Source organism: Chlamydomonas reinhardtii, chromosome 3 (assembly GCF_000002595.2).
Source record: "Chlamydomonas reinhardtii strain CC-503 cw92 mt+ chromosome 3, whole genome shotgun sequence".
NCBI lineage: Eukaryota > Viridiplantae > Chlorophyta > Chlorophyceae > Chlamydomonadales > Chlamydomonadaceae > Chlamydomonas > Chlamydomonas reinhardtii.
Genome location: NC_057006.1, coordinates 471,669 through 497,239, shown reverse-complemented (window position 1 = coordinate 497,239; position 25,571 = coordinate 471,669). Strand labels below are relative to the sequence as shown.

The 25,571-nt window shown below is 62.7% G+C and overlaps 4 protein-coding genes across 4 annotated transcripts in view; 2 read left to right on the top strand and 2 right to left on the bottom strand.

Annotated features, from left to right (window-relative positions):
• Positions 1 to 344, top strand: part of CHLRE_03g145187v5 (uncharacterized protein) — an 8,696-nt gene extending 8,352 nt beyond the window's left edge. Inside the window, exon 12 of the mRNA XM_043060411.1 lies at positions 62 to 344. Coding sequence (XP_042925540.1) covers positions 62 to 125 — 64 coding nt within the window. The 3' untranslated portion in view covers positions 126 to 344. The remainder of the gene's footprint in view (positions 1 to 61) is intronic.
• Positions 345 to 346: 2 nt separating this feature from the next.
• On the bottom strand, positions 347 to 3,618 carry CHLRE_03g145167v5 (uncharacterized protein). The gene is made up of 2 exons (XM_043060410.1): positions 2,390 to 3,618; positions 347 to 2,075 (listed from the first exon to the last, which is right to left on the bottom strand). The coding sequence occupies exons 1-2, from the start codon at positions 3,306 to 3,308 to the stop codon at positions 2,065 to 2,067; spliced, it is 930 nt and encodes a 309-aa protein (XP_042925539.1). The 5' UTR covers positions 3,309 to 3,618; the 3' UTR covers positions 347 to 2,064.
• Positions 3,619 to 3,728: 110 nt separating this feature from the next.
• On the top strand, positions 3,729 to 6,920 carry CHLRE_03g145147v5 (uncharacterized protein). Its single transcript, XM_001695574.2, has 8 exons — positions 3,729 to 3,741; positions 3,923 to 4,040; positions 4,319 to 4,362; positions 4,586 to 4,738; positions 4,953 to 4,983; positions 5,177 to 5,337; positions 5,508 to 5,605; positions 5,728 to 6,920. The coding sequence occupies exons 2-8, from the start codon at positions 3,959 to 3,961 to the stop codon at positions 6,278 to 6,280; spliced, it is 1,122 nt and encodes a 373-aa protein (XP_001695626.2). The 5' UTR covers positions 3,729 to 3,741; positions 3,923 to 3,958; the 3' UTR covers positions 6,281 to 6,920.
• A 469-nt stretch (positions 6,921 to 7,389) lies between these two features.
• Positions 7,390 to 25,528, bottom strand: CHLRE_03g145127v5 (uncharacterized protein). The gene is made up of 22 exons (XM_043060409.1): positions 25,372 to 25,528; positions 25,159 to 25,276; positions 24,972 to 25,093; positions 22,994 to 24,702; positions 22,474 to 22,809; positions 22,031 to 22,329; positions 21,008 to 21,842; positions 20,587 to 20,755; positions 20,258 to 20,392; positions 19,883 to 20,113; positions 18,710 to 19,564; positions 18,426 to 18,539; positions 17,238 to 18,228; positions 15,275 to 16,938; positions 13,833 to 14,840; positions 13,468 to 13,638; positions 13,162 to 13,322; positions 12,353 to 13,027; positions 11,950 to 12,176; positions 11,097 to 11,791; positions 10,800 to 10,946; positions 7,390 to 10,644 (listed from the first exon to the last, which is right to left on the bottom strand). Exons 1-22 carry the CDS (start codon positions 25,372 to 25,374, stop codon positions 7,798 to 7,800), a joined length of 13,512 nt encoding a protein of 4,503 aa, XP_042925538.1. The 5' UTR covers positions 25,375 to 25,528; the 3' UTR covers positions 7,390 to 7,797.
• Positions 25,529 to 25,571: the final 43 nt, after the last annotated feature.

Here is a 25,571-nt window from a genome sequence, read left to right as displayed (position 1 = left end):
ACTCACTCACTCACTCACTCACTCACTGACACACACAACGCACGCACACACACACGCGCAGGGCGGCCTTCATGGTGTATGCTTTCTCGCTGTCCTACCGCCCGGCCCCGTGTGGGTGGCCATGATCGGCGAGGCGCGCACGCTGGTGGTGCCCACCGAGCACTGCCGCCTGCCGCCCTCGGGGCTGCAGAGCTTCCTGCTGGCGGCGCTGGCGGTCATGACGCTCAGCTGTGTGCTGATGGAGGCGCGCCAGATCCTGTTCTTCAAGCTGCGCTGGTTCCGGCTGTTGGAAGTTTACGGCTGTATCCTAGCCGGAGTAGGGGCGGCTAACAGTCAGACTGCTTTGCACATTACACGTTACCTCACTACTAACTGTATCGGGTAGCTCACTGAGCTTATACCCTCCGCATGGGTCCCGGGTCAAGTCCTTGCATGGTGTATCGCACACGCACTCTCGGACTCCCCTACGTTCTCCCTTAGTTCTGACCGATATCTCAACACTCCCCCGCGGGCAGAACTCCATACTCAAATTACGTATCGCAATAGCCTCCTACCTCAAATCACGTGCTACAAACAATTCCTTGCATACCTCGTACGCTTGCCGCTTGTAGTCACTGTGCTACTGCAATCGTCCCATGTTCTCGTGTCCTCAAGATCACGTCTTCCTCACTGCATCGTCCATAATCAGCACAAATCAATACGGTTTCTACCGCAATCAATTCCATCCGGAAATCCATACTCAATCATATCTGCACGGCTCCCCCGTGTCCGAATGCTCCCACATTCGCTGTACTTACGGCTTCACTTCACCGTACCTGCGATTTCACACACCGCATCATCTCCAGGCTCGGGAGCCGACCTGTGAACAGCTCGAACGGGGTCTTGCTGTTCCCGGTGGTTGGCGAGCGGTTGCGAATGACGTTCGCCGTAACCATGGCCTCACCCCACAGATCAGCGCTCAAATCCGCATCCGCCAGCATTGCCCGCGCCGTCCGCGCTATCGTCTGCTGCACACGCTCCGCCGCGCCATTCTGCTGCGGCGTATACGGGGCAGACGTCAGGTGAACAATTCCCTGCTCCCTGAAGAACTCTTGCATTTGCTGACTCATGTACTCACTCCCACGATCAGACTGAACTTCCTTCACCTTGCGCCCCAAATGACACTGCCACTCTCGAATCATATCCATCAACTTGGTGGGCGCCTCTGACTTGTGCTTCATTAGTGCTATCCGTGATAGCTTGCTGTAGTCGTCTAGCACCGTTAACACGTACAGGTGCCCGCCGCGGGACTTCATGTCACCCTGCCAGATGTCAGTGTGGAGGAGGTCTAGCGGCGCCGCCGCCCTGGACCCTGTCGCCTTATACGACATGCTGACCTGCTTGGTTAACGCACAGGTGTCGCAATGCCCCTCGCGGGCGAGCTGCTCGAAGACCTCCGCGGGCACGTCCAAGCCCGTCACACTGCCATTGCGCACCATCCCTGCTAGTGCGCCCATGCTAAGGTGCCCGTATCGGCGGTGCCATCTGCCGGCACACAGCCGCAGGCGCAGCTGCTCCCTGCTCAGCTGTGGCTGTTCTTTTTCTGCCGGCGCTGGTACCGGCTCTATTATTGGCTTAAAGGATCTGCTAGCGCTGAGAAGCATCTCGAGACCACTCTGTCTGCGCTGCGTGCTTGCGCTGCCGCCGGCGCTGCGACCACTGCTATCGACACCAGCGCTGCTGCTGGTGCTTACGCCGACCCCCTTGTCGCTGCTACTGCTGACTCCCTTGCTGGCCCCTGGGCTGGGCTGACTGCCGGAGTTGGCGCCGCTGGACGGACCAGCGGCACCGTCGGCGGGGTCGGTGTTGTGCACACCGTCCATGCCGCCGCCGATGTTAGTCGGCGGCGGACCCACGCCGACCACGCGCACCCATAGCTTACCGGCGCGTGACTCCGCTGTCATGAATGCGACGTTGCTGTCGCAGTCAAAGTAGTGCTCCTCGGAACCCACCGCGCGGTAGGTGCGGTTCCATTCAGCCCCAGCCTCCAGCATAGTCTCGCGCGACATGAGGTTGCAATCCGCCTCAGGGACGCACTGCACGTCATTCAGGCGCAAGTAATTGACTACTCCGTCGGCCCCCAGCACGTGTAGGATCATAGACCCGACCCCGATGCTTGCCGACTGCGCGCCGTTGAACCCCCGCAGCTGCACGCTGCTCTCTTTGAAGTCGGACATCAACTCCCGCAGCGGCGATACGTTCATGGGCGATCCCGTGTCCATGACCCAGCTGTACTTGTCTGCTCGCCCGCTGCTGCTAGCTACTCCCGTGTTGCTAGCTGTGTGCACCCCTGGCACTGCTGTAATCGCCCACATGCGCCGGTCACCACCATCCCGGCCCACGTGCGCACCTCCGCGTCCACGGCCACGCCCACCGTAGTCGCCACGGCCGCGGCCACCGCCACCGCCGCCGCCGCCGCCGTTCCCGGCAGCGTTCAGGGGGCACTGTCCCTGGTAGTGCCCGAACTGGTGGCACTTGTAGCACTCGACGGTGCTCAAGTCCTCCTGGCCGCGGCCGCCGCGGCCCCACCGGCCGCCGCGTCCGCCGCGACCCCCACGCCCGCCGCGGTAGCCTCCACCACCGCCGCGGTAGCCACCGACGCCCACTGCCGCCACCGATGTGGACGGCTCGCCGCTGCCCTGGTCCTCATTGCCCATGCTCGCCAGGGTGTTGTGGAACCCGATAATCCGGGTCTCTGCGTCCACAACACTGTACATGCTGCCACGGTATTGCTCCGTGGCAGCGTACGCGACAGCAGCGTACTCCTTGGGCAACGCACTGAAGACGTTCAGCACGATGAGCTCCTCGCGCTTGTCCTCGGCGAAGCCACGGCATCCCGACCAAACCAACTTCATGACTAGGTCGGTGACGCGCTGGAACAGGTGGCTAATCTCCTCATCCTTCTGCATGCGCAGCTCCCGCAGCTCCTTCTCCCAAAGGCTGTGGTGCAGGACCGCCATGCGCTTATAGTGGCCCTCAAACTTATCCAAAAGCTTCCTCGCCTTGTTCCACTTGGCGTCGTCCTTGGCGGTAGCGTTGTGCGTAGCCACTGCTTGTGCGACCTCGTTGTATATCATCTGGTCGCCGCTCCTCACGTGACTTAGAGCAAGCGCCGTCAGCTTCTCGATGTCAGCCGCCGGCGCTATCTCGTTGTCCACCGCCAAAGCGAGGCCCTTCCATCGAGCATAAATCTCAAGCGCAGACCTCCATAGGTGCGCATTAGCTGATGTAAGCTGGAACGGCTTAGCGACGTTGGCATCTTCGCTCATCTTTGTGCCTCACAGGCTGGCCACTTGGCCACTTAGGTTATTTTGTTAGACTCTTAACAAATAAAGGGCAAACCCGCCACTCACGCGGGGCTCATAACCTGTTGGAAGTTTACGGCTGTATCCTAGCCGGAGTAGGGGCGGCTAACAGTCAGACTGCTTTGCACATTACACGTTACCTCACTACTAACTGTATCGGGTAGCTCACTGAGCTTATACCCTCCGCATGGGTCCCGGGTCAAGTCCTTGCATGGTGTATCGCACACGCACTCTCGGACTCCCCTACGTTCTCCCTTAGTTCTGACCGATATCTCAACACCGGCAGCCCTGGAACTACCTGGACGTCGCCTCCTCCGCAATCGTGTCCACCATCATCGTGCTGCACTTCGCCTGCGACACGGAGCCGGAGCTGCTGCGTGGGCTGGCGTCCGTGGAGGTGCGTGTGGCAGTCATTACTGGAGCCTGCATGCGCTGGGTTCCGTGGCCAGCGCCGCTGCTGTCCATGTGTGCGTGTATGTGTGCTCAAGCAGCAATAATGTCCAGGGCGACTGCCCGGCGGCTCTTCCGGTGCATCCGTGCCGCCCTCCCACCCGCTGCCTGGCACCGCTGCTCTGCAGGTGCTGCTGCTGTTCCTGCGGCTGCTGTACTTCGCCATGGCAGTGGAGCGACTGGGCAGCTTCTTCCGCATGCTGTTCGAGGTGCTCCGCAACCTCAGCCTCTTCTTCGTGTTCTTGGGTGCGTGGTGGCGTTCAGGCTGCAGGGTGAAATCTGGCTTGAGATGCGCGCGGGCATGCCTACCCCAGGGGTTGACAGTGTGCAAAGGCGTGTGGTGGACCGGCGGTGGTGGTGTCGCTCAGCCCACATACCCACGTGGCAATGCCCTCACACTGCATGTGAGCACGCCCATGCATTCCCATCCTTCACTCGTTCAGTCCAAGCGCACTTTTGGTTTGGTACTTACCACAGTGACCACACCCACACCCATGTACCCTCGTCCTTCATGCCCCGCGCAGGCGTTTTGTTCATTGGTTGGGGTCTGGCGCTGGCGGTGTTGCTGGTGAGTCAGGGCGCAGGGATGCACCAGTGCGCCCATGCTGGAAACCCCATCCATCCCCATCCCCACCAATCCATGCCACTGCCTGACTGCACGGTGCCACCTTCCTGCATCGCCCTCCACCTTCAGCATCCTCGCGTCTCTGATTTCACATCGGGAATGGTGAAAACGACCCCTCACCCATCTCGGCCTCCCCCCCTCCCCCCCCCACACACACACACCTCAGGGCCGCGAGGGCACCAGCATCACGCGCACCTACCTGCAGCTGTTCACCTGCATCTTCGGCGACTTCAACATAGCGCTGCTCACGGAGGAGGACCTGGCCAGCGAGGGACTCATGGCGCTGCGCCGGATATTCTACTCCCTGTACCAGATCCTGGTATGTGTGTGTGTGTCTGTCTGTTTGTGTTTGCAGTGGAGTGCCGTAGCGGAACATTTATAATTTTATATGATGCGGTAAGCTTCATGGTGGTGTGCTGCAATGCCTCCGTCACTTGCTTGTGGTGCCCAAGCCATCGTACCCAAACACCAAACCACACCGCACGTCCCCACCACCACCGCCGCCTGCCCCGCCTGCCCCACCTGCCCTACAGGTGAACATCATCCTGCTGAACCTGCTCATTGGTGAGTTGTGGCGCTGGCGCCATCGAAGGCCTTGAGAGCCGCCGGGCACTGCACACCCATTCGCAGCAGCAGTCCAAACATGGATGCCGCAGGACCGTGCAGCCAACACAACCCATACAGCAACCCCGTCAACCCGCACATCTGCTGCCGTTTCCCTGACCAACCCGCCTCAACCATTTCCAACCCCTTGCAGCCATCATCAACGACGGATATGAGCGCGTGAGTGACTCGGAGAGCTATGAAAGTCAACGCAGCAAGCTGTTGCTGGTGGTGGAGGTGGAGTCGGTGCTGCCGCGGCGCCTCGCCCGCACAGTGCTGGAGGGCTTGGCTCGGACGGAGCTTTACGTCATTACGGTGAGGGCGGCTGGACTGTGCTTGTGAAGGGACTTGCATCTGGTGCGGGCTGAGACCGGGTGACGTGCTGTGGCGTGTGCCACTGATGTGCCTCTCAAAGGTTAGTCAGAGCTCTTGCATTCGCAACCCCTAGACTATCCCCACCCGCACCTGTGCTTTGTCCCCTGCAGCCCGAGGCCGCCACCGCAGGCGGAACCAACCCTGAGGACCCGAGCAGCTCGGGCGTCCTGGCCGGGGGACCCCGGGCGCCGCTGCAGCCGCCATCTGCGTAAGTGCTGTTGGCCGCGCCTGGAGGTGGCATTCCTGCTACCGTTGTGGCTTCACACATTGCTAGTGCACCGATAATCAACCTTTCCATTGCACCTGCTTTTTCCTTTCATGGCCACGCAGCTGGTACGGGCGCCTGGGCGAGACCAAGCGCTACGTGATGGCGGTGCGGGAGGTGCTGCACCAGCAGCAGTCTGCATTTGAGCACCGCATCATGCAGCAGCTGGGCGCGTACAAGAAGGGCGCCGCGGCTGGCGGCGGGGGCGGTGGAGGCACGCTGCGTGACACGCTGAGTGCGGCCATGACTGGCAGCATGCGGCGCATGGTGTCTGAGGACTCGGATGAGGAGGAGGAGGCCCAGGAGGAGGCTGGGCCGCAGCAGCTGCAGGAGAGCATGCGGCGGCTAGGCGAGCAGCTGGAGGCGGTGCAGCACCAGACGGCGGCGGACGCGCGGCAAGCGGCGCAGGAGGCAGCTCACGCGGCGGGTGAGGCGGTGATGGCCGCGGTGCAGCAGCAGCTGGGGCAGGCGATGGGGGAGGCACAGCGGGTGGTGGCGGCGGCGGTTGCGAGCATGGAGGCTGCGGCGGCAGCAGCGAGGAGGAGCGCGGGGAGGCGGGGAGGGAGCGAGCGTGTGCGTGTCCGCATCCCGGCAGCTGCCAAGCGTGAGGGCAAGTGATAATGCGGAGCCCAACCATCGGGCGCTTCATTCAACTTCAGGGTTGCTAACTTCCGTGTTTAATGTGACCTGCAATTTGTTGCTGGAATGCAATGGCGGGCAGTGTTGCATGTATGATTAGAAAGGGACAGGCCATTGGTACAGCCGCAGGCTTCATAGGAGGAAAGCGCCTGCCTCAGGACGGCATATCATGCCTTATTCATGTCGAAGAGTACCTCTCGAACTGTTGAACGCATCACACAACTGGGGACGCCAGTGTTGTCATGTTTGGTGGACTGGGAGCGCGGCGTTGCGCGTGTGCCGGGTGCGGCGGCATCAGTGCCTTGCGAGCCGCCCGCTGAGCGTTCGATATAGTGCACAGGGATGCATGTGGAGTGGCGGACTTCCAAATTCCAATGCTTGCTAGGACTTGCCGTACCACTGTACTGGCTGACTTGCTAACACGACGGCGCATTTGCATAAGCATGCTAGGGCCCCCAAGCCAGGTCGCGTTGATGCAAGCTGGGAAGAGGTTGTGTAATGATAATGATGTGGGGTCACACGTGAGTTGGCAGAGCCGCACGTGAAGGCTTGCAAGGATCAGCTGTATCGCTTTGTAACTGCGTCTACCCGCTCGGCCCGTCTGTAAGAGCCATTAGCCATACATGCCCTTGTCGAAGGTCTCCGGCACCGGCTCCATCAGCTCCGGGTCCAGTACCTTGGCTGCCTTCGGCCATTGCAGACCCCAGCCGGGAAGGCACGGCTGCAGCAGAACGTGTATGGGGGGGTTGGTTCATCTTCAGTCTGGCAGCCGCTCTGCCTGCCGCGGTTTACCGGCTGCAACCCCAGCTGTTTACACCTGCGTGCTGGACTGCTGGTATGTCAGATCGTCGCTTCCCCTCCCGTTAATTACCAACGCGGACTGCAACCCCAGCTGGACTGCTAGAGTAGGCCGACGGCGTTGCAGGCGGCACGTCCCTGGGGTCCAGAGCAGGGGGTTCGTTCTCCACGTCACTGGCTCGTGAACTGCGTCAGCAGGTCCCTCTTGTAACCAATGCAATCTGCTGGTATGTCTCTTCCCCTCCCTTTAACCCCGCAACCCAGCCCACCCGCCCAAAGGATTACCAATGACTTCATCATTATTACACTACATTCGCTTACAGTAATTCCAAGGGCTTAGTCCTGAATTGTCGGAATGCTGCATATGAATGCACGGCTGCATCAAGCACGCCACCATGCTGCTCTGACCGAGCATCTTCCGCACCGCGTTTGCCCACACAGTCTCAGTAATTTTTTGCGGCACCTGGCTACTGCCGTACATTAAGATGCAATTCAAAGGTACAAATACAAACGCACACACACACACACACACACACACACACACACACACACGAGACACAAACCTCACATTCGCATTCAATCCCACGATTCAATCCTCACACACGCTATTATGACCGCCCCCATGCAGTGCCTTCGGCACTTTCGGATGGGCTTTATTCCCCGCCTACAACCTCACACCACACCATGGTGCCCGCCGCTTAACCCGCCAGGTCGTCCTGCAGCAGCAGCGCCACCGAGGCCAGCACCCACTTGGCGGGCATGTCCTGCGTGCGCAGCGTGAAGGTGGACACCACCGGCGAGTACACGTTGGCGCGCTGCATGTTGGTGTAGACGGGGCACTCGTAGTAGCCCTCCAGGTTGAACTGGTCGGCGGTGACGGGCTTGACCTGCAGCACCGGCATGGCCGGGTGCAGCTCGTTGGGCTTGGAGTCGCGCAGGCAGCCGTCCTCGCGGTCCCAGCGCGCGCCCTCCAGCACCAGGCCGTGCACGTACACGCCCAGCGGCGCCGCCTCCGTGACCTGCTCCGGGCTGGTCATGCGCGTGACCTCGGTCATGAACTTCATCACGTCCAGCGGCAGCTTGTTGGCGCGCGCAAACGTCTGCATGACGGCGGTCAGGAAGGCCTTGGGGTTGAACAGGCCCGGCAGCCACACGCTGTGCGGCGTGATGATGTCGCCAGCCGTCCAGGCCGACAGCTGGTCGTGGCGCTTGACCACGTCCTGGTACCAGGCCGTCAGCGTGTACACCTCCTGCACGCGCGTGGACATGCACGACATCCACAGCTCGGGCACGGTGTTGGAGGCGATGCCCTTGGCCAGCTTCTCCATGTTGTCGCTCATGTTGAGCGCGCCGTCCAGGCCCAGCTGCAGCTCCTCCATGGAGCGCTTCATCTCACTCAGGAGCGCGTTCATGCGCGTGGCCTCCTGCAGCGCCACCACCACGAACGGCGTCTTCTCCTTGACGCGCAGCTCCACCTCCACCATGTTGAAGGGCTCGGGCAGCCGCTCCTTGAACGTCTCCAGCGCCTGGCGCACGGCGTTCTCGCCGCCGCCGCCGCCACCACCTCCACCGCCGCCGCCACCCGCCACCTCCACCACGGTCTTAAACAGCGTCTCGCCCAGGCTGGTCAGCAGCGACAGCTCGGCGTTGGGGTGCATGCCGTACACCACGGGGCTCTCCGCCGGCAGCGAGGTCTCAATGTACTCCTTGAGCGTGGGGTAGTCCACGGGCTTCGGAGCGAAGAAGCCTGGCGCCAGCTCCAGCGTGGGCGCTTCCCAGGCCTCTACCTCGTCGGGGTTGCCCTTGGGCAGGATCTCGTTGCGGATGAGCACCTCCAGGTAGGTGGTGCAGCAGCGGCGGTCCATGGAGTCGGTGATGTGGCCGCCGTAGAACACCTCGCCAAACATGTACTGCAGGTCGCGCCAGGGGATCTGCTCGTACGCCTCCAGGTAGTTGTACAGCACGTCGCCGCAGGTGGTGAGGTCGCCAATGTTGAATGAGTAGCCGCGGCAGAAGCCCAGGCCGGAGCCGGAGCCGGTGCCGATGCCCACGCCGAACTTCTTGCGGCCCAGCAGCAGCGAGTGGTAGAAGCACAGGCCGAACAGGATGGCGCGGAAGGCCACACGCTTGGCGGGCGTGGAGGGGCGGTCACACTGCTCGGGCGTGAAGGCGGCGAAGGCGCGGCGCATGTTGGACTTCATGTCCGAGGGCGGCTCGTTGGAAATCTTGATGCACGTCTGCAGGATAGACTCGGGGATGATGTTGGCGTGCGGCGCGCCGTTGATGGGCTCAGCCGAGAAGAAGCAGCGGAAGTCGGGGTGCGCCGACTCAGCGGCAATCTCCAGCTTGCGCTCCAGCTTGGGGATCCAGCCCTGCATCAGGTGCACGTTGTCCAGGAACACCCAGCCGCCCTCGCGCGTGTACTTGTCCAGCACAGCCTCCGCCGGCGCCTCCTGGCCCTGGCCCATGGAGATGAGGCACAGGCGGCCGTTGGCCACGCTGTAGCCGCACTTGTTGGCGTACACCTCAATCTCCTTGCTGGGGCTGTAGCCGGGGAACAGGATGAAGAAGATGGGGGTGGCGCTGGAGGACTCGTCCATCATGGCCGCCGGCGAGAAGGCGTCCTGGTTCACGTAGTCCGAACCCATCATGTGCTCGCAGAAGTTCTGCAGCGCGTTGGTGATGCGGTCGGGCCGCAGCGCGCGGATGATGAGCAGCTGGCGGAACTCGGTCAGCTTGCCCCACTCGCCGGGCATGGGCGCGCGCTCCGCCGCCTCGTTGTTGCACCAGTTGAACCAGTCGTCGCTGTTCTTCTCCATGTCCTTGGCCAGGTGCGCGAAGCAGGGCAGCGTGGTCAGCACGTCCAGAGCCGCCCACTGCGACTCGGCCATCCAGCGGCTGAGGTCGTCAGTGATGGGCGGCGGCGTGGGGTTGCGCATGCCGCGGCACAGAGCCTCGTACTCGGACGCGTCCACCGCCTGGCTGCGCAGCAGGATGGTGAACGTGAGCAGGCTCAGCACGATGAGCTTGTCGCGGTCGAACAGGCCACGGCGCGTGTAGTTGTAGACCGTGAACGTGCACGTCTCCAGCAGATTGACCAGGCGCTGCTCCAGCGCCTCGGGTGCCATGGCGAACGACTCATCATCCTCGTCCTCCGCGTCGCCAACCTGGCTGCCGCGGCCGCCCTGCGACTCAGCCAGCGACGCCTGCGAGGCCTCGGGGCCGGGCAGGCCCTCCTGGCTGGGGCGGCGGTCGCCCACGCCGCTGCTGCGGCGCGCCTTCTCCATCAGCGACTGGTGGTCCATGGGCTGGTCGCGCAGCGACGGCGTCTTCTTCAGGCCCTTGCCCTTCTTGCGGCCGCCAGGCGCCAGGTCCAGGCCACGGCTGAACACCGTCACGAAGGCGTTCAGCGAGAACTGGTAGAAGGCGTGGATCTTGTTCAGCGAGTTGAGCAGGAAGAACAGCATGGCGCCGCGGGCGGCCACGGTGCGATACTTGTTGCGGTTCTCGTTGATGGCCGCCTCAGTCTCGCGCGACTCCTTGACCTGCGTGGCAAAGAGTGATGGGTAAAGCGTAAGCAGGTTGGATAAGAAAGGAAGAGGCGCATGGGGCAGGCATGTAACCGCTGTGCACACGCCCGCAACACGCACGCAGGCAACCATGGCGTGTGGCTGTGCGCCCGGCACGCCCACCAACCCACCTTCTCGCTGATCTCAGTCGACACGCGCTTGGCGTCCTCCAGCGACTCAATCAGCGCCACGTCCTCGGTGATGTCGCCCTCAGCGGTGGACAGCTTGAGCAACAGGCCGTCCTCCAGCTCCTTCAGCTTGATCGTGAACTCCGTGTTCTGCGCAGGCAAGGACGCAAGGCAGGTTGGTGCAAGTTGGGCTTCAATTGTGATGCCGGGCGGCTAGCAAGCACCCCGGCCCCCTGCAAGCCGCACCACGCAAAGCCGCCACCCATCTATCACCAAAACCCTCCGCTGACGCCCGCGCACCTGGATGATCAGCTGGGTCTTGGTCTCCTCCAGGTCTGGGCGCTCCTTGTTCACCACCAGCGCCAGCAGCTGGTCCTCCAGGCCCGCCTCCGTCACCGTGAAGTTGATGAGCGTGGTCTCGGCCTGGATCTCAGGCGGGTAGTGCGGGTTGGACAGCTTGGTGTGCAGGAACAGGCGGAAGTTCTTGTTGTACTCGCACTCCTTGTCGCCCAGCTTGACGTACAGCGAGCGGCCCTTCTTGAAGGTGGAGCGGGTGATGATGGGGTTCAGCACGGCGTCAATGGTCTCGCCCATGTTCTCAACCAGCACAGAGTGGCCGGCCTCGATGGCGCGCTCCATCACTTGCAGCATGTTGGAGGCGCCCATGCGCGTGACCTGCAGGTTGTTCTTGCTCTCGCGCTCCTTGATCCACAGGATGCCCTGCAGCTGCGGGTCCATCATCAGACTCCAGCGCTCCGAGTTGGTAAGGATGGTGCCGTTCTGCACCGAGGTGGGGTCCGACGGCAGGCCCTCGCGGATCCAGCCCGCCACCAGCGCGTCGTCCACCAGCACCTTGAGCGGGTCGGTGATGCCCTCGGTCATGGGCATGTGGCGCTCGCGCAGGAACAGGATCCAGTCGTCAATCAGCTGCGCGCGGAACTTGGCGGTGAAGGGGCCGGCATACGACACAAAGGCCGCAGCAAGAAGCATATCGCCTGCGGAGGAGGAGGGGCAGAGTGAAGGGATTGGGGTAAGCGATTGGGTATTGAGGGCATGGTTTGGAAACGGGCAAGCAAGCAAGCCCTGTCAGGGCAGCGGCGGGAGCAGCAGCAGCAGCAAAGCTTGCAGCCCACCCCTTTCCTGTTCAACTCACCGGTCAGCACCTCGTAGCTCTTGCGCAGCTGCTCCACCGTCAGCGCCCAGCGCTCGCCCTCAGACGCCAGCGCATTGATCAGGCGGTTGGCCAGCTCCAGCTTGCGCTGGCAGCGCTCGCTCTCGCGGATGGCCGCCTCCTTGTCGTCGTTGGCCTCCTTATACTGCTGCTCCAGCTCCTGCACCTTGGCGTTCAGCAGCGCCACCTTCTCCTCCACGGCCGCCAGACTGCGGGCAGGGAGAGCAACAGCGTTGCAGTGTAGTGGGAAGCGCAGTAACGCAAGCAGTAGCACAGCAAAAACAAGCAAGCAGCAAGACAATACGGCAACTGTTCATTTGGCCAACGCCAGCACCTGCGCCACCCGGAAGGCTGAGGCACCCCCCATTTCCCAAGCCGCACTCACGTGACATTGGCCTCCTCCAGCTTGGCGTTGGCCGCCGCCAGCTCCTGGCGCTTGGGCTCCACCTCCTGCACCACGTCGTAGTACTTGATGATGTTGACGGCCCACTCGCACAGGCCGGCAGCAGCCGCGGACTTCTTGCCAATGGCCTCGCGGTTGAACCACTCCAGCGCCAGGTAGGGGCGGCAGGCGTCAACGGTCTTGCGCGCCACCTGGCCGGCGTCAATGACGGACTTGAAGCTCTTCACGCGCTCCAGGAACTTGTCCACGTTGTTCATCAGCTTCTGAGCCGCCTGCCAGGACTTGTCCTTGGGGTTGTTCTCCAGCAGGATGATGACCACGGCCGTGATGTCGTCCACGCCGGGGGGCGGCTTCTTCAGCGACTTGGCCTCACCCAGGTCCTTCTTGGTCACGGTCTCCAGCGCAGCCATAGCCTCAGCCACCAGCGGCTCGGCAGCCGCCAGGTCCTTCTCGCAACTGGCCTGCTTCTCCGACACCTCCTTGGCAATCACCGCGCACTTCTCCGCCTCCACCTGGGCGGCAGCGTTCTCGGCGTTCACCTTCTCCTTCTCCACGCCGACCTGCTCGGCAAAGATGTTGGCGGACGCCACCTTGTGCTCCACCTCCACGGCCTTCACCTTGGCCTCCTCCACCAGGATATCCACGTCCGCCTGCACCCTGTGGGCCGCACACGAGTTGGCATACAAGCAGCGGGTGGGGTTTAGACACTGCAGGACTCTGTGATACATCGACGGTGCGAGCAAGCGCTGTCCTTGCAAGCTAGTACGCCAGACCACAACCCCGCAGCTTACTTGTGCAGCTTGTGCAGGCCGTTCTCCAGGCGCTCGGTGTTGTCCTGGTTGGCCTTGCGCTTGGCCGCCAGCACGTTCTTGTACAGCTTGATCAGCTCCAGGAACGTCTTGGGGGTGGTGTAGTTGTAGCGGCGCTCCTGCTCGCGGAACTTGATCGACACCTGCACTCAAAGCGGCGGGGGCAAAGCAGGTTAGAACGCTGCGACAGTGGCACCAACGGCACCAACAGCAAACGCCCTTCTAGCTCAATCGCCCCTTCCTGTGCATGCGCGTGCTGAAGCGCGTGCTGGCTCCCAGCGCTCTCACCTTGTTGACCAGCTGGAAACTGTAAGGCATGAACTCAACCACGGCGTTGCGCACGGCGTCCTCGCCCAGGTCAACCTCGTCCAGGAAGCGCTTGGCCACCGAGAACAGCGAGCTCTCGGGCCAGGGCTGGAACCAGTCAATGACGGTGGAGGTGACGGTGGCCAGGAAGCGCTGTGGGGTTGGGCGAGTATCGGGGGTATGGGGGCGGGGTGTGAGTCGTAAGTTGAGAGGAAGCAGGGCAAGCTACATCTCCACAGCCAAGCTACACGCTTAGTGCTTCACCCCACCCGCCGCCACACCACAGCCCCAACGCAACCCCAAGCTGCCACCCATGCAAGCCAGTACGCACGTTCACCCATTCTCACCTGCGAGCGCACACGGAAGTTCTCGCCAACAGGCGAGGCAGTGAAGACCATGTGCAGGTTGGTCTTGACCTTCTGGATGAAGGTAGCCCAGCAGTTCTCCGCCGTGTCAAGCAGGCCCAGGCTCTTGGTCTCGGACCGCAGCGCGTTAACGATTTCGTCACGGTCCTCCTGGGGGAACAGGTCGGGAATCTCGCCCGAGGACAGCAGGTCGTTGATGTAGACCAGCATGCGCTCGTCCACGATCTGGGAGTCGGTGAACAGGAACATGACGCCCTCGCCCTTGACGCCGGTGCGCTTGTACATCTTCTGGATATCCTCCTTGAAGTTGTTCATGGAGTAGGAGCCGGAGATGACAATCATCTGTGTGGCGTAGCCGCAGATGTGGGCCGCCAGGCGCGCCAGCGACTGCTTGCCGCTGCCGCCCACGCCCACCAGCAGGGCGTGGCCCGAGGGGTTGGACACGATGCGGCTGATGCGGCACACGTGCTTCATGGCGTCCTCGAACAGCACCAGGTCCATGGCGGCGTTGGTCTCGTTGTACTCGTTCAGCGCCTCCGTCAGCGTCTTGTACAGCGAGGTGTAGTCCGCCACCTCGTCGTACGCCTTGTCCGCCAGGCCGCGGGCAAAGTGGCAGAAAATGAGCGGCTTGGGGTCCTTCTTCTTGTAGTAGTCGTCAATGTCGGCCACACTGAAGTACTTCTTGGCAATGGCGGTGGCGGCCTTGTTGTAGGCGTCCAGGTCGTACAGCGACACCAGGCGGTCGGCGTACACGCGCTCCGACTCGTGCAGCCACAGCTTGCCCCACTTGGTGGGTGAGTTGAAGGCCTCGGGCGTGGACATAAGCAGGCCCTGGAACACGTTGGCCAGGTGGCGCACGGTGAACTCGTAGTGGAAGTTGATGGCGGTCTTGCGGAAGGTCTGCGACACGCGGTCGTGCAGCGCCAGCGCGGCCTGCAGGATCTTGGTGCCCATGTCCTGGATGGACTCGCTGAACTTCTTCAGGTGGCCCTGCGGTGTGGATGAATGGTGAGGCAAGGGAGTGGCGCGTAAGGAAGGACACGGGGTTGCGGTCGAGGGTAGGTGCTTCACTTGTGATTTGCAGCACGCACTCCTCTGCCCTCGCCCCCCCTCCCACATATTTCTCCCCACCATGCCCTTTTGTATTCAGCCCTCTCCAGACCACTAGTTCTCCCCACCGCTTTCTCCCGCCCTTTCCCCACCCTTTCCCTTCCCCCATCTGTTCCCTTCCTCCGCCCTTTCCCTTCCTCACCTTTTCCCTTCTCCCGCCCTTTCCCTTCCCCCACCCTTTACCTTCCGCCGCCCTTTCCCTTCCCCCGCCCTTTTCCTTTCCCCACCCTTTCCCTTCCCCCATCTGTTCCCTCCCCCCAATAATATCCCCTTCCCGCACCCTGTCCTGCAACCCAAGCCCTATCCACACGCACCTGCAGGAAGGTGCCGTAGATCTTCATCAGCGAGTCCTGGCCCGGGAAGTCGACAGCCAGCGTCATGAACAGGCGCTGCAGGCGCGGGTTGATGATGAAGGAGCCGGCGGTGGGGTTCATGCACGCCACGTACTGCGTGTTGTTGATGTTCTTGGGCGTGAGCTTGGCGCGGTCGAACCAGTGGCCCCAGCCCAGGTGCTGGCGGATGAGCGAGATGGGCATGGCCGTCTCGTACAGGTCCAGCTTGGGCATGTTGAGGTCGTCCACAAAGTAGATGAGCTGCTTGGTGCCGGGAGGGCCGTAGTTGATACCGGCCTTCTTCTCCAGCGGGCTCTCCAGCACCTTCTGGAACGACACCACGTCCGTGAAGTAGTTGAAGCTGATGGACAGCGAAATCTGCTCCTCGTTCAGCGAGCCCAGCTTGCCCTTGACCAGCTGCGTCTTGCCCACACCCGCGCCGCCCACGAACATGATGGGCTTGCGCAGGTCCACCATCATGTCGAGGAAGAAGCGCAGGCTGCTCGTCTCGGCGGTGGGCACGAACACCGTGGACATGGGCCGGCTGCCGTCGTAGTCGATGTCGGTGACCAGCTCCGCCCACGGCTGGAACTTCTGCGTCTTGGGGTTGACGAAGTAGTCATACACCGTGCCCTTGCCGGGGATCTTGACCGTGGTCCAGGTCTGCTTGAACCACTTATCAAAGTTGCGGCGGTAGGGAATGCCGTCCTTCTCCACCAGGCCGCCACCAAACGCCCAGATCATGGCGAACACAAAGTACATCTCAAACATGGCCTGGTCGGCCTTGTTGGACAGGTTCTCCGGCTTCAGCACGCCCTCCATGATGTTCACCAGCGTGCTGATGAAGTTCATCTGCGCCAGCGGCGTGATGTGGCTGTAACTCTTCTTCATCTCCAGCAGCGTGGGCGGGATGTACTTGTCGAACATCTCGCGCAGCCAGGTGCAGGGCAACTGCGGGTCCTTCCACTTGGCACGCTCGGCGTAGGGCTTGACGACGCGGTTAATCCACGACATGGCCATGTTGTGCCACTGCTGGCCCTCCGAGATGTACAGGATGCCGGCACGGGTGGCGGTGGCGGGCGTGGCGAACTTGAGGTCGCGAATCTCGAAGATGAGCTTCATGTGCGGCAGCACACGGATGCGCTCGTTGGAGGGCAGCGTGAGCAGGCGGTTGTCGTCCATCACCGAGTTCATGGACTCAATCCAGTTGGCGTCCAGGTCGCCGTCCAGCAGCAGCCACTTGGGGTCGTCGCCGGGCATGTTGGCCAGCTCGCGCATGTAGTAGGACAGCAGGCCGTCCTTCCACTCGCGCGTGGCCTGGTTCACCTGGCCGTACAGCTCGTAGGTGGAGATGGACTTGGGGTTGATGTCGCGGATGACCACCTTCTTCTTGTTGGTCATCTTGAGGTAGTCGTTCACGGGGTTGTTGCAGCCCTTGGTGATGGCCTTGGCCAGCACGCGGTAGCACTCGGTGCGGCCAGTGCCGGTGGGGCCCATCAGGAAGACGCAGTGGCGGATGGCCAGCAGCTCCGAGAACTGCACCACGCGCAGCACGAAGTCATCCTCCGGCGTCAGGCCCAGGTCCTTGATGGTGGACACAATCACGTCCTCAAACTCCATGTCACGCTTGCGGGGAGGGTCGATGCCTGAGCGGGGTGAGGCAGAGAGCGGCACAAACCACTGTTTGGTACACGAGCCAGGGGCACTGCGGAAGCACTGTGTAAGGTTAGCACTTGGTGGCGCTGTGACCGCTCCATCATGTCATGTTGGCGGTCGTTCTACTGCGAAAGCCAACCCTACCCCAGCACCCACGCCAGCGCAGTTTGGGTTTGGCTCTGGTGACCACAACACGCCTGGCCACTCACCCTCACGCTAATTGTACGGTACGCAAGCCCACGCAAAGCCCGCCATGGCCTACTTTCCTTGCTTATTCGCCCCCACTCACCCGGGAACAGGTCGTTCAGCAGGCCCATGAAGATGACCATGTCCTGCGCCAGAATCTTGGGGATGTTGAAGTCGCGCAGCGCGCGGAACAACACGTCTGCCTCCACCTGGCCCGCCTCGGCACGCAGCAGCGAGCCAGCCACCACCAGCACCGACTTGATGGCGCGCAGGCCCCAGTCGTAGTGCTTCTGGGGGCTCAGCAGGTCCTCCAGCAGGTAGTACAGCGACGCGAACTTCTTGGCCAGCATCTTGGCCTCCACGAAGCCCTCCGCCATGAGCATATTCTCCATAATCAGCTGGCGGTCAGGCACCATCACGGTGATGGGGCGGAACAGCGCCTTAAGCGACTCAGGCAGCTCAGCGCGACCAATGTAGCCGGGGTTCATGGTGATGAAGGCCGACGTGCCCTCCTCCAGCGGCATCTCCACGCCGTCCGCGGCAATGAAGCTCCAGTGCTCCACCGCGGGGTGCTTGACGCCGTCCTTGATGTACTCCAGGCCGCGGCCGGGCAGCATGGTCTTCTTCTTCTGGCTGTCGGTGACGCACTTGTACTGCACCGAGCACACCGACAGCACCTCGGGCACCAGGCGGTTGAACTCGTCGAAGCAGCCCCAGGAGCCGGAGGCGGCCAGGCCCTTGAAGATGTCGCCCATGGTGCGGTAGTCCATCTCGGGCGAGCAGTTGAACACGTACACCGACTTGCCCAGCTGCGCCGACAGGTCCTTGGTGGTCTCCGTCTTGCCCGTGCCGGCGGGGCCGGCGGGGGCTGTGCCCAGCGACAGCCAGCAGGCCTGGGTGGCGGTGATGTAGATGCGGTCGGTCAGCGGCGTGATGACCAGGCGCGGGCCATTGCCCAGGTACTCGTAGCCGTAGGGGAACGAGGCGTCGCAGATGCGGATGCGGCAGTCCGAGATGTCGCGGTCCCAGTAGGAGCGCAGCTGGCTGACCCACTGGAAGCTGTCGGGCTGGTCAGCGCCGGCCTCGATCACGGCCTGAAGTGTTGGGGGTCGGCGGCAGGAGGGCACAGGCGGCGTTAGCAGCATAAACATACGGTCGGCAAGCCGGTAGCATCTGCGGCACATGCCCGCAGGCCCCGGTGTCAGTAAGCACAGCACCCTAGCAGACAACGCAACTGCGTCAGTCTTCCCCTGAGCGGCTGAGCCCCGCACCAAAACGGAGCGGCACTCACCAGCACCATATCACGTGAGTGCGCATCAATGGTGATCATGTTCATGATCTTCTGGCGGTCGGGCTTGGACAGGTCCGTGCGGGTCACCTCAATCAGCTTGGTCAGCTGCTTGACCTGTGAGCGGCAGGCGCGTATGGACGGGGCGTGCGGGTTACAGTGACGCAACCGTCAAGCATGTGGGCAAGCAATGGGCCAACTGATGCGTGCACCAGCCGCTAAGCACCATGCATCGTTTCCCAACCACTGCCCCACGCTCTTTCGCTTTTAACCCGGTCGCTGCTTACCTGGAACTCGTTGTACTTGCTCATGGCGCCCTTGTCGCCGCGGGCCATTTCCGTGAACGCCTGCTCCACCTCCAAGCACCAATAGATCTGGTTCACCACCAGGATGATCTGCGACGGCCAGTCGAACAGCCACTTGTCGCGGGGCTTGGACGGGTAGTCCTCCACCGACGCCTTCAGCACCATGCGCAGCTCATTGCGCATCTTGGCGATGATGTCGTTCATGTACTGCTCCACCTTGTTCTCCAGCGGCAGCGGCGAGCTGAACGGCACATACTCAATGCCCACGCACGACTCCATGCCCAGCGCCTTGGGGCGGCGGCCGGGCACCACCTCCTCCGAGTCCAGGCGCAGCTTGTCGATCGCCTGGAAGCACTTGTTCATGTGGATTTGCACGCGCATGGGGTTGTTGCCGTTGGACAGGATGTCCAGCAGGTCGGCAGACGACACGAAGTAGAAGCGGGGGAAGGCGCGGCGCTTGGACTCCATGTAGTCGTTCAGCGCCTTCTTGCAGATCTCCAGCTCGCGCTCCTGCGTCTCCAGGTTGGCGTACAGGCCCTCGCGGTTGCAGCAGGACACGCAGTTCTTGAGCTGCTGGAACTCGCGCAGCACCTTCTTGACCTCGGTGTCGATGGCGGCGAAGCGCTCCGTGGCCTGGGGCAGCTCCTTCTTCACCTCCTCCGAGTGGATGAACAACGACTCCAGGTAGGCCCAGGTGCGCTGGATCTCTGCCATGATCTGGTTCACGTCCGCCACGTCGTTCAGCTTCTTCTGCCAGCCCAGGATCTCGTCCTTGAAGGTGGCCATGTAGCGGTTGGCAATCATGCCCTGCACCTGCACCTGGTTATCCTCCAGCGCCTGCGAAGGGGGAGAGGAAGGGCGGGCAGGGGTGAGGAGGAGAGGGAGAGTTGGACCACAACCTGTGCAACCGCAGGGCGGAAGCGAGAAGAACGTTCATTGCGGCAGAAAGCTGCTATGCCTTGGCTGCTGCAGCGCCTAGGCCCCTGTCCTCAAACGCCCTGCGCAACACAGCTGCCATCAGGTGTTACTACCCGCTCCACCACAGCCTCTCCCCCCGTTCTTCACATGAACGGCTAAAACCCCACATCCCCAAGCCTAGACGCCGCAGCCCTCTCCAACTTGAGCCCGAGCCCAACACTACGGCACGGCGCTCACCTCGAAGTCCTCCTCCGCCATCTTAACGGTGTGCACGTCGTAGTCCTTGTGGCGGTGGAACTGGAACTCCACACGCGTCCAGGTGTCGTTCAGCTTCCGGATAGCAATCTCCATCTTCTCCTCCTTCTGCGCGCGGTCCACAATCTCGCCCACCTCCTCCTCGAACTTGTGCAGCTCCAGAGCGAGCAGGTCATCCAGCTTGAAGTTGGGGTCCTTCACGTTGAAGGTCATCTGCAAACAGCAGGTGGGAGGGCGAGGCGGGATCAGTGGCGGTGCTCAGGTGCGGCGGCAGTGGGGCGGGCCCCACCTCCTATCCACCTACGCTGACTTTTGTGCTCTACCCCGGCGCCGCAGGCAACCAGCACTGCAACGCACCTTGGTGGTCGCCATCAGCTGCTCCCAGTGGCGGTCGCGCATAGCGGGGCTGCGCAGGTCGGCCACCAGCGGCACGGACACCAGGAAGTTCTTCACCACCTGGTCAACGCCGCGGAACACGTCCTCATCGCGGACCTGTGAAGCAAGCGGCAGGCGGCACGCGTGCGATTTTAAGCACTTGCCAGTAAGCAGTGCCGGTAGCAGTAGCACCAGTAGCGATGGCTAAGTAAAGCATGAACACAGCTTGAGCAGGTGGTGGGGATGGCGGGGCTAGTGCCGAGGCCGCAGGCAAGCGCGGTAGCATATACGGCGTGACGGGGCGCGCTCACCTTCTTGTGCAGGCTCTTCACCTCCTTCACGAACTGCTTAGCGCCCTCCTCCATGATGTCAGTGCGGATGTCGCTCCACAGGGTCTGTCGCCAGTCCTGGAACTGCAGCTCGCACAGCACGGCGGTGTCCCATACGTCCTTGACCATCACTAGGTCCTCCACCGTCTCCCTGCACGGTGAGCAACAGGCGCGTGCGCACAATTACTAACTGCAACCAATGCGGGGCTACCTAACTGTCTTTGTTGTTGTGCTACACTCCCGTTACCGTATCTTGCCCAGCGCCCATCCTGCCCCTCCATCCCCGCTCCACCCCGACGCTGCTCCCTTTGAACAATTTTGCGCTCCGCACCCACCCCAGCCTCCCAAACTCAAGCTTGGCCATGCCTGCCCCGCAGTCACTGTGCCCTAGCCCGCTACTCACTTGATCGCCACGGTCACGGGCTCGATGGCCTGCGGGAACTCGAATACGCTGGCCAGCTCCGACAGACGGTCGCACTCCTTCTTCAGCTCCGCCAGCTCATGGGCGGCGGCGTCCAGCAGCGGGTAGGCGCCGTCGAAGCCAGTGGCATACTTGAAGAAGCCGCGGCGGCGGAAGTCGGCGCGGTAGTTGCGCACCTTGGCGGCGAAGGTCTCAATCTCCTTCTTGATGTCCTCGCCCTTGGCGGCCTGGATGGGCTCCACGTCCGTCTTCACCTGCGGCTGTGCCTTCTTGATCTCGTCCCACTTGTGCGCCGCCGCCTCCAGGCGCTTCTCCATCTTGTTGATGCCCGGCACCTTCTCCTCCGCCAGCTGCGCGAACGCCTCGTGGAGCTGGTCGATGAGCAGGTCGGTCTGCGAGCGCTGGCTCTTGACCTGGAACAGCGCGTCCATCACCTTGCGCAGGCCGTTCTCAAAGTCCTTGGACAGCTTCTCCGGGCTGCGCGCCAGCTCCATGCCGTGCGCCTGGGTGTCCACCCAGTCCTCCAGGCCCTTCAGCAGCGTCTCCGTGGATGCGCGCATCTTGGGCGTGAACGCCACGCTGTCGCGCAGCTCCTGGAAGTCCAGCGACTGCACGCTGTCCAGCTTGGGCGAGCCCACGGCGGCCGACACCAGCACGATGCGGTTGCGCCACAGCGTGGCCAGGCTGCCGGTGGGCAGCACCACGTCCGAGGAGCCCACGTACACGCACTGCCAGGTCTTGCTGGGCACGTCAAACAGCCAGCCGTCGTTCAGCGGCTTGCTGGCAGCGTCCATACCGCCGTGCAGGAACAGCTTGCCTGGTGATGGAAGCAACAGAGAGAAGCGAAGGCGGGAAACCGTTCAAGGCAGGGTGGGGCGCATGGGGGCCGCGGCGGCAGAACCATTGCTCAGGGAAGGTACAAGTGCCCACGACAGCCCCCCGTGCTACTACTGGCCCCATTGACCATCGCTATCTTTGTGCGCATGTACAGCGGCACCCGCTCACCGTTGGAGAACTCCTGCATGACGGCGCCGTAGCGGGCAGCGGGCGAGCCGGACGCGCCAGGGGCGGCCGGGTTAACGGCGCACTGGATGCTGTTGGGGCCGGTCACCTCCATGATGACCAGGTCACCCGTAACGGTTGCCTCGCCGTCGGCGTTCTGGGTCTGGCCGCCAAACAGCACAATCGTGTTGCCGGTGGCGGCGGCAGCACACGCCTTGCGCGGCACCGGCACGTCACCCTTCAGAATGGGCTCCAGCCAGTGGGCGCAGGTCCGGTCCGAGGTATCCACCATGGCCAGCTCACTGCGCAGCAAGAGAGTGCAGAAGTTGAGCAACGAACGGGCGACGCGCAAGCTCCCTGCTCTCGTGTCAAAATTACGCAAATGCCCAAACCAAGCCGCCCCAACTCCTGTACTACCCAACCAGCATGCCCCAAGCCCCACTCACGTCATGAGGTCGCCATCGTGGTCGCCCATCATCACGTACAGGTCCTTGTCAATCGCCACGGCCACATGGCTGTTCCGGGCAGACACCGGCAGCTCCGGCAGGGCCTCAGCCGCCGGCGCAGCCGCCGCCGGCGCGGGCTTGGCAGAGACCGGGCGCGAGCCGCTGGCGCCCTCGGCACCCTCCTCGCCCTCAGCAGGAACAGCACCCTCCTCGCCCTCAGCGGCGGGCTCCGCAGCGGGAGCATCAGCATCGGGCTCAGCTGCGGGCTCTGCAGCCGGCTCCGCAGCGGGCTCCGCCGACGGCTCAGCCGACACGGCGGCGGCTCCCTTGGGGTGCCTGCGCAGATACAGCACGCGGCGCTGGTTAGTTTACGCGTGAAGCCGCAACAAGCAGCAGCTGGTGGAGACCATGCAGACCCCGTAATGTAAAGCGAAACCTCCCCGTCATTCCCGCAACGTTGGTTACCACGCCGCTTTCTATCCCGCTTCCCGGCCGCATTTCCCACGCTTCGCCCGCCCACCTGATGTAGGGGCGGCTCTCAGAGGGGCAGCTCCACACCCAGCCCTCGCCCTGCTTGCGCAAGTAGTAGATGTCGTTCAGGTCGTTCTGGTCCGCCAGGTTGATGCCGCCAAACACCACCAGCTCTCCGTCGCTGAGCACCACGGTCGAGTGGGCGGTGCGGTCGGGCGGCGTGGAGCCGGACACGGTGGCCGGGCTCCAGCGCCACTCCGCGCCCTCCGTGTTCAGCACAGTCACGCCCGACTTGTCGCCGCCGTACAATACCAGCTCATTGCCCATGGTGCAGATGGTGGCGCCCTTACGCTTAGCGGGCGCGGCGCCCATAACGCGGTGCTTGGTCCAAGAGTCCGTGCACTTGACGGTGAAGGGCGAGCCACGGATGGGCACGAAGTCGGAGGTGCCCAGCTCGTTAAAGGCCACGTGGATGAGGTAGGGGCCGGCGGTGGGCGCGGCGTACTGGACCTCGTACTGGCCGTTCTGCAGGTCCCGCACGCGCGACACGCCCTCGTTCTTGCCGTCCGCCGACACCACCGTCACCTTGAACACGTCACCGCCGCTGGTGCGCTTGTCGTTCAGCGTGTCCTTGGCCTGGATGATGAACGGCACCTCCACGCCCGAAATGGTCTCAGCCAGCAGGCCGGGGCCGTAGGCAATGCAGTTGCGGGCGGCAGTGTTGGCAAAGTAGGCATACTTGATCTTGTTCACGGTCCAGCCCTCGCCGTTGATGCTCACGCGCACGTCCACGGTAAGCGCGCCAAACTGCTCGTAGTTGGGCGTCTGCACGCGGATGGTCTCTTGGTCCACGTACGTGCCCTCCACCACCACCTCGTTCTTCTCGCTCAGCCCGAACTTGACCTGCACCTTGCCGTCGCGGAAGCGCAGGCCGCGGATGACCAGCTCCGTGGAGCCGAACACAGGGCCCATCTCGGGCTGGATGGCTGTGCAGGCGTAGGGCGGGCCGATGATGGGGGACACATTCAGCTTGTGCAGGTCGCCCAGCCAGCGGTTGGCCCAGCCGCCGAAGATGAGCAGCGAGCAGGTCTTGACGTCGAACACCCAGGCGGTGTCCTCGCGGCCCACCGGCGCCACGCCGTGGTCCACGGGCGGCGTGGACCACATCTGGCTGCCGCAGTCCATCACCTCCACGGTGTTCAGGTACTGCATCATGCCCTTGCGCCCGCCGAAGCTGAACACCTTGTGGTACGGCACGCTCTCAATGCCGTCGCACACGTTGTTGCAGATCTCGTACGGCAGCGTGGGCGGCTGCGTCTCATTCTCCCAGGCCATCTTGTTCAGGTCCAGCATGTGGCTGTCCTGGTACATCTGGCTCAGGTCACGGCCGCCCATGATCAGCAGCTTGTCGTAGGTGTCCGAGTTGGGCGTGACGGGGTAGATGAAGGCGGAGTGGTCGAAGCGCGGCGCGGGGCCGGTGCCCTCAATCGACTCCGTAATGTTCTGCCAGCGAAAGCCGTCCTCTCCAAAGTGCAGCACCCACATCTCGTTGTACACCTGGCCGCTGCCGCCGTAGCCACCAAAGATGAAGACGCGGCTGCCGAAGCGGGTGGCAGTGAAGTGGGCGCGCGGCTCCGGCGCGGCACCCTCCACCTCCATGCACGTCCACGACTTGTCGTCATAGTTGAAGAGCCACACATCGTTGTATCGGATGCGCTTGTTCAGGCCGCCGAACACCAGCAGGCGCTTATCGTCCAGCTGCGAAAGGCAGGAGCACGCCGAGACGGTACAGTTAAAACCCCACGACTACCCCGGTGCAACAGGTCCAGTCAAAGCAGCAGGGCAAGCGTTGCAGCACTCTTAGAAAGCAAGCCAGCCCTGCGGCGCAACTGTGGGCATGCAGCCTCGGCACACGCACCCAAAAACCGACGCTCACCCCATGCGCCCGGCCGCGTCCTGACCTGTGCCGACCCCCAGCCTTCGCTGCCCCAGCACCCGCCCCACCCCACACCGCTGGCAGCACTTACCGCGATAGCGGCATGCCGAGCACGCGGCGGGGGAGCGTTGGCCACGACCAGCTCCTTCCACTTATACTCGTCGGGATCACTAGTGTCGAGCTCATAGAGGTCATTGAACGCCGCGGCCTTGCCTGTAAGACCGATGGTTCCATGGTAAATAGGAGCATGTGCGGTGCGACGTGGTCAAACTGCTCACCGTCCTTGCGTCCGCAGCCTCCGAATAGCACGAAGCGCTCGCCCAGAACAGTGAACGAGTGCCCAGAGCGGGGGCACGGAGCCTCCCCCTGGGCGTTGGGGACCTCCCAGAAGATGGACTGCATGGCGAAAATGCGAAGTGTGCAGGGTCAGAGCCGCGTCCGGTCGCTCATCGAAGGCACGCGCATGCTCAGGCTCGTTGCTCCAAGCGCACCATTCTGGTCCCTGCTCGTTCAGCAGTTCATGTGAGCGCTATCCAAGCTTTATAAGGCCAGGTCACAGGTCAGAAATGAAGAGAGCGCTAGAAAGCCTGGCTCTAAGGCGAAAGATAAATGGCTTGTGATGAATGTGTTTATCGTTCGCCGTTAGCTTCAATTTAATATCTGCAAATTGTACAGGTTGACAGCGAAACGG

Bases quoted from the DNA above. Each gene is read 5' to 3' on its own strand.
- CHLRE_03g145147v5 (XM_001695574.2), top strand. From the start codon at position 3,959: ATGGCAGTGGAGCGACTGGGCAGCTTCTTCCGCATGCTGTTCGAGGTG. The intron at 4,363-4,585 runs GTGAGTCAGGGC...CACACACCTCAG, and splicing joins TGGCGCTGGCGGTGTTGCTG to GGCCGCGAGGGCACCAGCAT. The intron at 4,984-5,176 runs GTGAGTTGTGGC...AACCCCTTGCAG, and splicing joins CCTGCTGAACCTGCTCATTG to CCATCATCAACGACGGATAT.
- CHLRE_03g145127v5 (XM_043060409.1), bottom strand. The intron at 20,114-20,257 runs GTGCGTTGCAGT...TGCTGTTTGCAG, and splicing joins AGCTGATGGCGACCACCAAG to ATGACCTTCAACGTGAAGGA. The intron at 13,028-13,161 runs GTAAGCTGCGGG...TGCGGCCCACAG, and splicing joins GGCCTGCACAAGCTGCACAA to GGTGCAGGCGGACGTGGATA.
- CHLRE_03g145167v5 (XM_043060410.1), bottom strand. From the start codon at position 3,308: ATGAGCGAAGATGCCAACGTCGCTAAGCCGTTCCAGCTTACATCAGCT.